This window comes from Silurus aristotelis (assembly GCF_946808225.1).
Source record: "Silurus aristotelis genome assembly, chromosome: 19".
NCBI classification, from domain to species: Eukaryota; Metazoa; Chordata; class Actinopteri; order Siluriformes; family Siluridae; genus Silurus; species Silurus aristotelis.
Window position 1 is genome coordinate 5,660,373 of NC_139592.1, and position 12,669 is coordinate 5,673,041.

General features: G+C 35.8%; 1 protein-coding gene across 1 annotated transcript in view; it reads left to right on the forward strand.

Annotated features, from left to right (window-relative positions):
- The first annotated feature begins 945 nt into the window (after positions 1–945).
- znf385a (zinc finger protein 385A) overlaps positions 946–12,669 on the forward strand; it is a 78,526-nt gene continuing 66,802 nt past the window's right edge. The window contains exons 1-2 of the mRNA XM_083521127.1: positions 946–1,038; positions 1,154–1,221. Of these exons, the coding sequence (XP_083377253.1) occupies positions 974–1,038; positions 1,154–1,221 (133 nt within the window). The 5' untranslated portion in view covers positions 946–973. The remainder of the gene's footprint in view (positions 1,039–1,153; positions 1,222–12,669) is intronic.

The following is a 12,669-nucleotide window of genomic DNA, read 5'->3' on the forward strand; positions in this document are numbered from 1 at the left end:
GAAAATGAATTGCTCTAGAGGAATGTTCGCTTTCTTACATACTGCATCACATTGATCATTTGTAGTGCTGCAAATCTATGCATAATTAGGTGGCACAGTGGAGCCGGCCATGTTGCCCCCTCATAGCTCCCGGATCCGGGGTTGGATCCTGCGCTCAGGTTACTGGTCTGTGTGGCATTTCACATGTTCTCCTGATGTTCAAGTGTGGGTTTCCTCTGGGTTCTTCAGTTTCCTTTCACAGTCCAAAAACAAGCAGGTTTGCAAATTGGCTATGATAGATTACTCCTAAGTGAGAATGATAAAGTGGATTAAGTGTGCCTGTGGTGATGCAGTAAGCAAAACGGGGCTGAACTTCTTCTGTACTGACACCACGATTTATTACACAGACAGCTATATAATGCATTCTTTTGACAAATGTTTAACACAGTATGAACCTGTTGATAAATGTTATCGCCTTTTGGTAACTATATACCAATGTATAATGTTTATAAGTTTATAATTACATGTAATGAATGCATTCAAAGTATGTTATGATGTTATTTAGGGATCTTTTCACTTCTTTTTTTAATTACGTTTAAGAGTGTAACGAAGATGGTGTATGGGTTAAGAAGAAGTATTAAAACCAGTAAAGGTACTGCAGTGTTGCTACTTTTCCTCTGCTCAAATTATGTTTCATGGCTTTCTTGTACTGTATGTCTCTCTGTATAGCTCTTATATCATTGACACTTGACTCTACCGCTTCTCACACTCCTCCTTGCTTTCTCACCCTATCACTTGCCCCCTATCTATCTCTTCACCCCCTCCTCTTCCATGCAGCACAGTTGTCCTCACTTATTAAGGTTCTGCTGTGATTAGCTTCTGGAATCTCTTGCACTTGTTCTGTATTCTCAGTGTGGTGAGATCAAAAGGAGGGCCAAAGGGAGGGACGTATGGGGGCGATGTGTTTGCTTGCACTTTTTTTTTTTTTCACTGCATGGCCCATGGTCTCTACAAACACAACCTGCTGTGTGCGAGACAGAGCCTTGCTTTTACTTGGAGGTAACCCATAAGAACCATCCTGTGCTTCTGTTGTACTTCTTTATTATTATAATGGTGTTGCAAGATTCCTCTTGGAATCAGTTTTGTTCATGACAGAAAGGACTTCTATGTGAAGATTTTGCTGTGGATGTGATAAAGAGGAAAAAGAAGAAGCAGAGGAAGAGGGTTTAATGTGGTGCTCAGGTAAGGACATTTATTTCTTCAATATAATAACAATAATAATAATAATAATAATAATAATAATAATAATAATAATAATAATAATAATAATCAGGCCTAAAAAAGCTTTATGCAAAAACAATAAACTTGGAAAACAGAAAGTGGGATTTATTAGTGTGTCCTGGGCTTCAGCTCAACATTTAGTCTTGAAAGACAATTATTTAGTGATGGATTCCTGCTAACAATCCTGCACTTTGCTTTATTGACAGTATGTTCCTAATGGTGAAAGAAAATTATTTTTAGAAGTGTTGATGTGATGTAAGCTACACATCATGTCAGACATAAACAGATAGTATGTAACATGAGAGATATTATGAGTTTACAGCACTCTGTCCTGTGGTCTGAACAAATCCATCTATACCCTGGATTATCATCAGAGAGCAGCTTTTTGAGAAAGCTTGCTTCTTTTTTTTTTTTTACACTCACATCTGTGGTCAGCTTAAACTCACACACAGCTGGTCTGACTAATAGCACACTGAGTTCAACCCAAGAGTTTATTACAGTTTCTGTGTGTGTGTTTGATATATGAAGATCCTTGACTTAAAAACCTTGTGCACATCAGCACATACACTAAGAACAGAATTTAAATATTACTTATAGGTTGTGTTTAATTGTGATCGCTGACTGTCCGGATGAGTCAGGATCATGCCACTGGACTAAATTTCCCATCAGTTACTGCACCTCACCTAACCATGTCACACAATTGTCTCTGACAGATTGTCTGTCAGGTCCTGTTATTGTCTGTGTTTGATTGTCTGATAATAAGCACATACATTTAATTATCTCCTCGCAGTTTGTGTTACGTTTGCTGTTCATAGTCGTCATTATTCATGCTCTAGGTTATGTTTATCTAGTTCCAGTGTCAGTTCTTCTTTCTTTGTCTTTTTTCTTATATATTTGCATTGTAAATAAAAATGAGTGCTCAAGCACTTGCATCCGTGTTTGCCCCCATTACGAGGCGGAACGTGAGACCTACAAAACAATGCAGAGGATTTTTTTTGCCCATGTATGACCAAGAAGGGGCTCCATACCTGGATGGAGGTGTCTCCCAACTGCCCTCCACCACTTTAAAAGTCGCTCTGCCTCGTGGCTCTGCTGAGGACATTGTTGCCTTCCTGCTTTATTGAAGATGGTTTTTGCCTCTGTGCCTTGCAAAGGACATTAATGTCCCTCCCTGCTCTCCTGAGGACTTCTCTCTTCTGTCATTCTTCAAAACCATGGACGGTATTTCTTACCTTGGTTTGCCATGGATGTCACTACGCCATGCAATGCGATAGTTTTTTGCACCTGTCTCACATTGTTTGTTAAAGTCTCAATAGGCTTCTCACAGCTTGTCTCATGTTTGTTGTCCATGGTCTTTGTTAGTCAAGCTCCAGATTATGTTTATCTTGTTCCGGTGTCTAGTCATTGTGTTTTGTTTCTTTGTCTTGGTTCATATGTTTGCAGTGTAAATAAAAATATCGGCCCTTTTCACCACCTTCATCCTCAATATGTGACTTGATATGTGAGTTATTTTTGAATGTTTATTACTGGACTTAAATTGACTCATAAAATGAATTGGACAAAGTCAATTGTAATTTGGCTTTTAAATATAGGGTTTATGTCTTTTTTTAATTGGTTTTTAAATGGAAGGAGGTGGTGTTTATTTTTAAGATATAATGACAGGGTTTTTTTTTTCACTTTATAGAATTTGGCATCATGTATGCATTTTATTCAGCTTTATTTAAAACTAAAATAATGATCAAATTAATAATAATGCTATGCTGATATGCACTTGTATCTGTTGCCAATCAGTCTTAGCTATGTGTATTTGTGTGTGTATCCGTGTGTCTCCATAACGCAGCCTCTCATGTCACAGAAATTAAAGGTTTTGCGGCATGAGGAGTTTTACTGTCTTCTGCCAAAGGTGTGAAATTAGTATCTACGTGTGAGAGAGTGACAGTCAACATCAAAATTCTCCTCCATACACACACCTAGATGAGACTTTGGAGGCTCTGGAGCAAAAATTTTTTTCCCTGTGACTTTCACATCGTGATAATATAAAACCTCATTCAGCTTTAATGTTGTTGCAGAGGGATTTGTGCATATCTATCTGTTCCTGATCAATATTCTAATTTTAGTGTGATCATGCACCAGCATGCAAACTGATCTTCATGTGCCAGACATACTGACTCTGTGCTTTTCAAGGGCAAAATAAATGGCAATTTCTTAAAAAAATTCTCTTAAAAATTGCAGAAAGAAATCTTATAGATACAAAACTGTCAAAAACAAAGCTGTCAAATGATTATAATACGGATGTTTTATACATTAAAATGCGTGTTTTTGATCTATTTATTAAACACAGAGACTTAGAGATTTATTTATTAATTTTTAGTCAATTATTTATTCAATGAATAAGTGAAATAGGTAATTAATGTAAAAAACAACCAATTATTAGTGCAAAAAATATATAAAAATGTAACCTAAAACTTCTTAGTTTTAATATGATGGATTTTCCTATTAGTTTTTTCAAATGCCAATTACACTCACATATGCTACATCTAAGTCTACATCTTACTGAGCCATTATCAAAGTAAACTGCACAGAAATAATTCTACCCAACATGGCATATCCCTTCTTTTATAGACATCTAATACATTTTGATTTTGCATACTTTAATTCTATCGATGGTTGTGTAGATAAAGCCTCCTCTGATCTTTTAATCCTGACTCAAAATTCATCATATCCACGCCAGAACACACGGTACTGCTGATCTACCTGTGATACATGCTGGAGCAAACTGAACATACACTAAGCCTTTTCATTGCACAGAATCCCAACATGTGTCTTTAGGAGCAAGAGATGAAGACGAGACCTAGCACGCAGTTGTGAAATGTACATCGCATGCATGAACGGTGTATATCTAAAGCATACCGCTGACATTTGAGAAATCACATAAACTTCCTTTTAAAGATACAGAACAAAGAACATGACTGAATAATGGGAACAATTAAGCACTAGTGAGTAGTTTCATAGACACTGTATAAACAAGACTGGTCAGTTTGACCAATGATATGGACTTTAAAAAGATGAGCTGTTTGTTTTTAAACCGGAGAATGTATACATATCGTCCCACCATTTTGTGTAAGCCATGTTGTCACTTTAATAGTAAGACTGAACAGAGTAAATTAAAGTAGACATTTATTAGCTTTCCTACATCATTTACATAAAAACTTGCTTTCGGCTTCTCCCTTCAGGGGTCGCCACAGCGTATCATCCTCATGTTTGATTCCTAATGCAACCCTCCCCATTTATCCGAGCTTGGGACCGGCACTAAGAGTGTTCGGGGTTGGTTCCCTGACCAGGGATCGAACCCGGGCCACAGTGGTGAGAGCACCGCATCCTAACCACTAGACCACCAATGGACAAATTAACACAGAGTTGTTGAACTATGGACTGTTTTTTTTTCGTGTGTTGATCAGTTCAGCTACAGGAATTTCCCAGCTATTTATTTGATTTGCTTAAATTCTTTGTTCGGTTCACATCAGGACTACAGTCCACAGCTGATGACCTCTGCAGGCTAACATTTTAGTCGTTTTCAATTCATGTTGTAATTTAGTAAGTCAAGTTGTTATTCCAGTAGGAGTTACACTGTGGAAGACCATGGCATCTTCCTTTTAGACATGCTGTATTTCCTCACTGTACTTTAGAAAGCTTTTGTGAGAAGCGTATCTGTACTTTAATGAAGTATTTACATTTGGAAAGACTTTTTCTTTAACTTCACTATATTTCAAAGTTAAATAGCTTACTTTTTACTTAACTACATTTTGTGAAAATCAGTGGTTCCTTTTTATTTAGGGGTGGAAAAAATTATATCCTCAAGCACGCAGTAAGCCACCAATCAGGGTAGAGCACTCGCTCTTTGTTGTACTTGTTTTGATTGACACAACATATGTTATTTATTCCATATTTGCTTGATTTTTTTTTTTAAGTAGTTGAAAAGAAGGTTTTTGGCACATGATAGTTGAAATAGATATCAATCAGTGTTTGACTAATTAATATCATTCTATGAATAGATTGGTGTGTTAAGAGTAACATAAGGGTCTGTTTACATAAACCGAGTTGATTAAGCAAAGAGTCTTGTGACAAAAATGATAATAGTAACATTAAAGCTATAATAAATAATAGTACAGTAATTCCCCGTTTATTGCGGTGGTTACGTTCCAAAACCGCCCGCGGTAAAAGAAAAACCGTAATCATTTTTTTTATTTGAAGATTTTTTATTGTTTAAGCCGTAAATCATCCTTCCACACACTTTAAGCACACACAGAAAACATTTGCTAGAATATAGCCAGATGAATTTTCTGTAAATTGGTAGAAATACAGTGCACTGTATCACATTTATAGTGAGAACGTGTACTGTACAGTATACAGTTCTGTCTATGCGTAGTTTCTCTGCTTGTTTATTGGTTGATGTGTCCTATGACATCAAAAAAGAGGCGGAGTCAAATATACACATAACCACATTCTCTACTTTCTGTACTGTACTGTATTAACATTATACTTCATTTTATAATTAATAATTATATTTTTATTCATAAATTTCATTATTTCAACATAAAACTTTATAAAAACAATTCCCTATAACTGTTTTGGTCTATCGTTCTATCTGCGAGAGACCGTGGAAATCAGCCAAACAATTTAGTTATGTGGCAAATGCAATTCCGGGATAAACCAACCGGGGGCGCGAGATTCGAACCGCTATAAAGCGGGGGATTATTGTACTTTGAATACTTAAGTACATTTGAAGGCAAATACTTTTGTTCTTTTATTAAAGTGAAAGTTTAAATAGAGCATTTTTACTGGAGTAATATATATTGAACCTACTGTATCTTTACTTTTACTGAACTACATGGTTTTTGTACTATATTCTAGCATGTACTTGTGATATTTGACATTTTATTTGAAACTTTTCAGAAACATATATACAGCAATATTGTTTAATGCAATGTAGAATAAACATGCTTTTAGAGAGAGAGAGAGAGAGAGAGAGAGAGAGAGAGAGAGAGAGAGAGAGAGAGAGAGAGAGAGAGAGAGAGAGAGAGAATGTGAGAATGTGGGTAATAATTTTGATGGACATGGTGATGAAAGTCATGCTGGCAGATTTACAAAGGCCTCAACCCCTAGATAATGCATCTAGTATCTGGGTTACAGTCCAATTCAGTGCCTGTGTTTAATCTTCCACTCATCCATTTCCATTCTGCCATGCAGGCTGAGGAAGGATAGACAGTGAAGTCAAATCACCTGGCTTTTCTGCACAGCATACTGCAGTTTGTCTCAGTGCTGTGGACACATCCGTCCTGCAAAACCTGCTATTTTCAGTGATGATTTTCCCCAGTCTGACCTTATAAGTGAAGCCTACAGTCTTATATACTGTAGGTTACATATAGACAGCCAAAGACTAAACAAATTATTGAAATAGATGATTAAAATATGTATTATGTAGTTGGTTGTAATTCAAATTACATTAATGTAATAACAGTGTTATGTAATATTTCTTAAGTTTATAAACACTTCTATAGCAGGTGCAGCAAATAAAAGTTTCATTAAGTTAAGTTAAATGGAGATTAAAATGTCCAGATGATTTTTGTGCAGTTTGGGTGTCCAATGCCTCAGACTAGTGTTCTTGTCTTGCTTAAGTAAAACCCAGTATGGTCTTCTACTCTTCCCATAGCTGTAAATAGTAATTATTTGACTTACTATATCTTTCCTGGCAGCTCAAATCACCCATTTTCCATTATCTCTCATCAACAAGGCATTTCTACTCACCGAACTGTCACTCACTCAGTTTCTTTTTTTATTTTTTTTGGAACACTATTCAGTGTACACTCTAGACTGTTATGTGTGAAATTCCAAGAGCTCATCAGTTTCTGAAATATTTAAACTAGCTATCTTGCACCGACATCCATGCCACAATTAGCTTACTTCATTCTGATGTTTGATGTGAACATTAACTGAAGCTTTGGACCTGTATCTGCATTAATGTATTAATTGTGCTGCTGCTTCCAATAAAGTGGACAAACCAAAGCATTACTCACAGGGTTCTACCCTCAACCCCTCACCAGATGGTTTTCCTATCAAACAATATCAACAGTTTAATCCATTTAGAAAGCTATGAACCTTAAACTAGCCAAATAATCCTTAAGGAACCCCTTGTCAAAGTATTCAAGAATCAGCTGACAATAAAACTATGCAAATAACTCATAATGGTATTCCTGATCTTGCATGGTTTTGTTATCTATGGAAGTTATTAGCAGTTATTATCCTGTCTCCAGGTCTGGTTTATGTCCAGATGGATGGGCGCTCGTGTGGCCATGTCAGTATGTGGTTGGGGTTGATTTCCAGCCTGGAGACACTCCAAGCTTACTTCTGTGGTTCTCCACTTGCACTGTGTTTGAGGACGGTGATGGAGGGAGCTGTCCACAACATCTAAACCAGAAACTGTATATAGTACATATAAATAAACCATAATTCTCCTGGTAATTGGTGCCCTTTACAAGGAGCAAAAATCCCTAAATAGCCAGGATGTGTTAAGACCATGTGGGCACAGTGATATTTTTCAGCACATGGCCTGTCATTTCGCTGCCTTACACCACATCATGCTTCTTGCTGCTTACACAGTAGGAAATAATGCCACAATATACAGCAAACAGAACACTTTCAGGCAAAAGTTCCAATATTTACACCTAAAACCTATTACTAAAGCTAATTATATAATTTTCCAGAAAATCATCAGTTAAAATATGCAAATGTAGTGGACTATGTTTTTATAACATACATAAACATAAGGTAGAGCATTTATATGTATGTATGTGTGTGTGTGTGTGTGTGTGTGTGTGTGTGTGTGTGTGTGTGTGTGTGTGTGTGTGTGTGTGTGTAGATACATACACTTCTAACACATGGAAAAAGATTCAATTAAACCAGAAGTTTCTTTCCTGTTCTGTCTCAAAGAATATGCAGCTCTACCTCTGCCATGTAAATCCTTATTCTATGTGACTCTCAGGACAGTCCTCGGACTCTGTAGTGTTGTAATACATTAAATTCACGTAGCAGCAGTGGGAGAATGCGCTTGAGAAACAGTTTAGCGAGGAGAAATCAATCTACATATAAAATATTGGTCACAAGTTATTGGTCACTTTCACAAGTATAGCGCAACTACTAATAATTATATATAAATACATTTGTTTTTATTGATGCAAATACGTTCAAAACGATAGATCACGATACAAATGGCAACTTGTATCCGATCCACACAGTTTTTTAACTCAATGCATCACTTCGTTAACTTTTATACCGATAGGAATCGTAAATCTAGTGTCTACTATGATTCTTTATTCTATATATAGTAGCCAACATTATATTACCATATATTTTTCTCTTGTAAGTCATGAATAGTTCATGTTAGTAAACCTTATATAAAGTGTTACTATTTAATTCACTGCTGATTGTGGCTACTGATTACAATATTTCAACCGTAGTTTAGTCATTTGAATTGAAATCATGCCTGACAATTTAAGAGAATTATTATAATAGATAATAGGGTTTTAATATATAGTAGAGACAGTAATATATATATATAATCAGATATACTGAAACGTTATCAGTCAGAGTTCTGATATACCGTATATTTATGTTTGTGGCCTTACATGCATTTTGATTTATTCCTCCAAACACAAATAGTTATATGGTATATTGTATGACAAAGAGAAATAAACATTGTTAAGTCTTTATAAAAAAAATACATGTCACTTCTACAATGAATAATCTAACAAAGTTTTCTACTTTTTTGGTTACTGACATTCATGTACCTGCAATGTGTACCTGCAGAGGGCAGCAGTGTGCTTTCACCCCCTTTATTACATCACATCAAAGCACATTCTATTAGTGACCTTGCAGATAATGGTGAAAACACAGGGACATGTGTCAAGGTCCTTACCTTTGTGTCGCAGTGCATTTTTAACCTGGCATGAAACTTTTAGTGGACATACGTTTCCTCTATGTTGTGCAAACCATCTCAAGATTTGCAATTTGTTGTATTTCTTAGCTTATATCCATGATAATAAAATTGAGACTGTGTTTGTGAGCATAGCTTGCAACCATTTTTTTTTACTATTGATTCTAGAAAAACAGAGATTACATTCTGAATGTAGGGATGTGGGAAATGGGATGTGGGAAGTCTCAAAACTTGAACAACTGATTCTTCTTGAGCTGTCTATCAGTGATAGTTATCTACAATCATTTAATACAGTTATTAGTTTCTAAATCATTTTAAGGATAAAAAAATCTTTGTGACTACAGTATCGATTTGTAGCTATCGGACATGAAAAGAAAAAAAGATAAGATGAAAGTTAAGATGATAAAAAAAAAAACAACAACTTCTGAATGGGGACAAAACGTGATCTTATTGACTTTGACCATAGTTTGGTTGTTTGTTCCAGACACACTGGTTTGAATATTTCAGCAACTGCTGATAATTTACCTGTATAACTGTGTCTGTAGTCTTTTTTTTTTTCTTTCACTCCTGCTACACATTTCGTACAGTATATTTTAATAAGATTGGATTGTGCAGTGTTTATACTTTATATATTATATTTAATAAGTATATTTTTTCAAATATTTATATTTAACTTTACATTAATTGTACTGTGAGAAACTGCAACCTAACACTTTTCCTGTGGGATCAATAATTTATTAAACAAAAACACTTTCCCACGAGGGGAATTACCAAGCTAGATCAAGCTGACAGGCAATGGTAAGTCATATAACCACTTTTTACAACCAGTGTGAGCCGAAAAGCATCTCAGAAAGCACAATATGTTAATGCTTGAAGTAGATGGAGAAAGATTGGAGAAAGACAAGAATTTTTTTTTTTTTTAGCCTGTTTAAAATCCAGTTTCTCTCTGAAATACACTCACATTTGACACAGAGGTTTGATAACAGTAAAGCAAAGTAAAGCTCCTCTGTCAAATACACAATGGCTGAAATAATGGATTTATGTGAACAGTTACTCTGGCATGGAAAAGATTTCCTACTCTTCCTCCTCTTCTGCCTCTTCCTCTCCTTTACCTTCTCGGATTAATCCTTCCATCCTCACACCTGTCCATTGATGGCCACTCTGTCTCTCTGTGACCATATCTGCCTTCTCAACGCATATACGCACACACACACCGCACCAGGGGGTGACAGAAGATCCTAGTTCTTGGATTTCACCCTCTCATCATGACATCCATTAAAGTCCTGCTGGGTCCAAAGCCCCAGCGGGTAGACAGCACATTAGCAATCGGCCCATTGAGCTCAACAAGGCCCAGTACTGAATTATTGATACCAACACAACTAATGAGGAAACACGATCACCACTGCTGCTGACACATACCAGCTCCCACTCCTTAACCCTCCCCAACACACACACACACACACACACACACACACACACACACACACATAAACACACACACATACCCAGTGATGACACAATCGTCTTTCAGCACACCTGCTTTCCTGCACCTAAAGAGAGCAAACAGTGAGGCTAGCTAAAGTCGAGGGCATCTGATAGCGATTCTGTGTCTTTCTGTGGGGGTGGAAAATGATCACCTATTGTTCAAACAGATCACCTGCTTCTCAGCAAAAGTGGCAAAACTATCAGAGAATAAAACTTTGAGTGCTTTCTAATTTGACTGGTCACCAGTTTGAATCCTGATTACTGCTAGTTGATGACTTGACTGGAGTGTTAGGAATAATGTAAGACTTTGTGTAGCATATTGACATTTGTATTTATGTGATGAAGAATACAACTAGTGCAAATACTATTTTGGGGGGAAATCTAGTCAGAGAAGCTAATTGTTTTTATTTAAATATGTGTATGTATGTAGTTTAGTATGTAGTATATTTGTTTTTATTTATTTAGCTAGCCGTTGGAAATACATTATATAAAAATGTATCTTTACCCACTGCACCTATAGTGTGTGTGGTTGCTATAAATTGATAGAAAATAACTTATAACTTGTTCATATCAAAATATTTAATACAGTTGTTGTGTTTCTTTAACAATTAACACCTGATATTGTACTTGGTTTAGTATTTAATTAAAAGGATTTTTATATTTGTTATATATGGTAATATTTTCTCTTTGATTTTTATCAGCATTTCTTTTTTGTATGTCATCGTTTTCTATATTTGTGTACTTTTATATCTGTAATCTAGTTTACGCCCTTATATTTTTACTCCAGCTTTTATTTGAACCCATGCATTCATTTAAATGACTATTTTATTTATTGTGATTGCGCAGCACTTCGAGCTACCATGTGTTTGACAAGTGCTCTATAAATAAGGTTTATTATCACATTATTCTCAGTATAGCCCTCTATGTTTTTGTGCGGTTTTGAGGATTGATGTAATATTGTCTGAGAAATTGCACATCATTTAGGAACTAATGAAAATAGACTCAGACTATCATGTCTGTTAAAGTATGTGTGATTATTACAGATAATAAGTGCAGCATGTGTTCTTGAACTGAAAAGAAGAAAACCTTGTGTCATCTGAAGGGGGACTTGGCAGAGGGATAAACAAAGATTATTTGCAAAGTGCATACATTTTTTTATAATGGTATTTATTATAAAAAATGATTGCCAATTGGATCCCACTTCATGTGTGGAGTTTTGACATTGGACCTCCTGGAGTGTTTAAAGGCTCTGGCACGGAGAAGCTGGTGTTGGATCTGTGATGATCGCAAATGTTGAGCTATTTTATGAGTTGCTCAGTAGCTCCTAGTTTTATAACCACAAAGTCTGTATAAGACTGTAGAAAGAACATTACTCATAATCTTACATTCCAGTGCTCATGTTAGTTCTCACTCTCCAGTGTTCTGTATTGTTTAAAAACTATAATCACACTCTTGATGTCACCCAAATGAGGATGGGTTCCCCTTTTGAGTCTGGTTCCTCTCAAGGTTTCTTCCTCATGACATCTAAAGGGAGTTTTTACTTCTCACAGTCACCACGGCTGCTCATCAGGGGTAAATACACACCATTCACCTTAACTGTTGATTTCTGTAAAGCTGCTTTGATACAATGTCTGTTGTGAAAAGCGCTATAGAAATAAACTTGACTTGACTATTTGTAACCAATTCAACAAAATTAAACAAAATTTATGACTGAATTCATATCACTTAATGGCCAGACAGTTGGGTATAAATGTTTTATATAATAAAAGGTTTTTATATCTTAGCCATTTTTTTATAATGCATTATACTACTGAGTGTGTGTGTGTGTATATATATATTATGTTGAGGTGTACAATTTAATCTGTATTTTCCAAAATAAACTCACAATAACCTCACACACCAACTGGCTTTTCTTTAACATGTGTCTTGGTGCA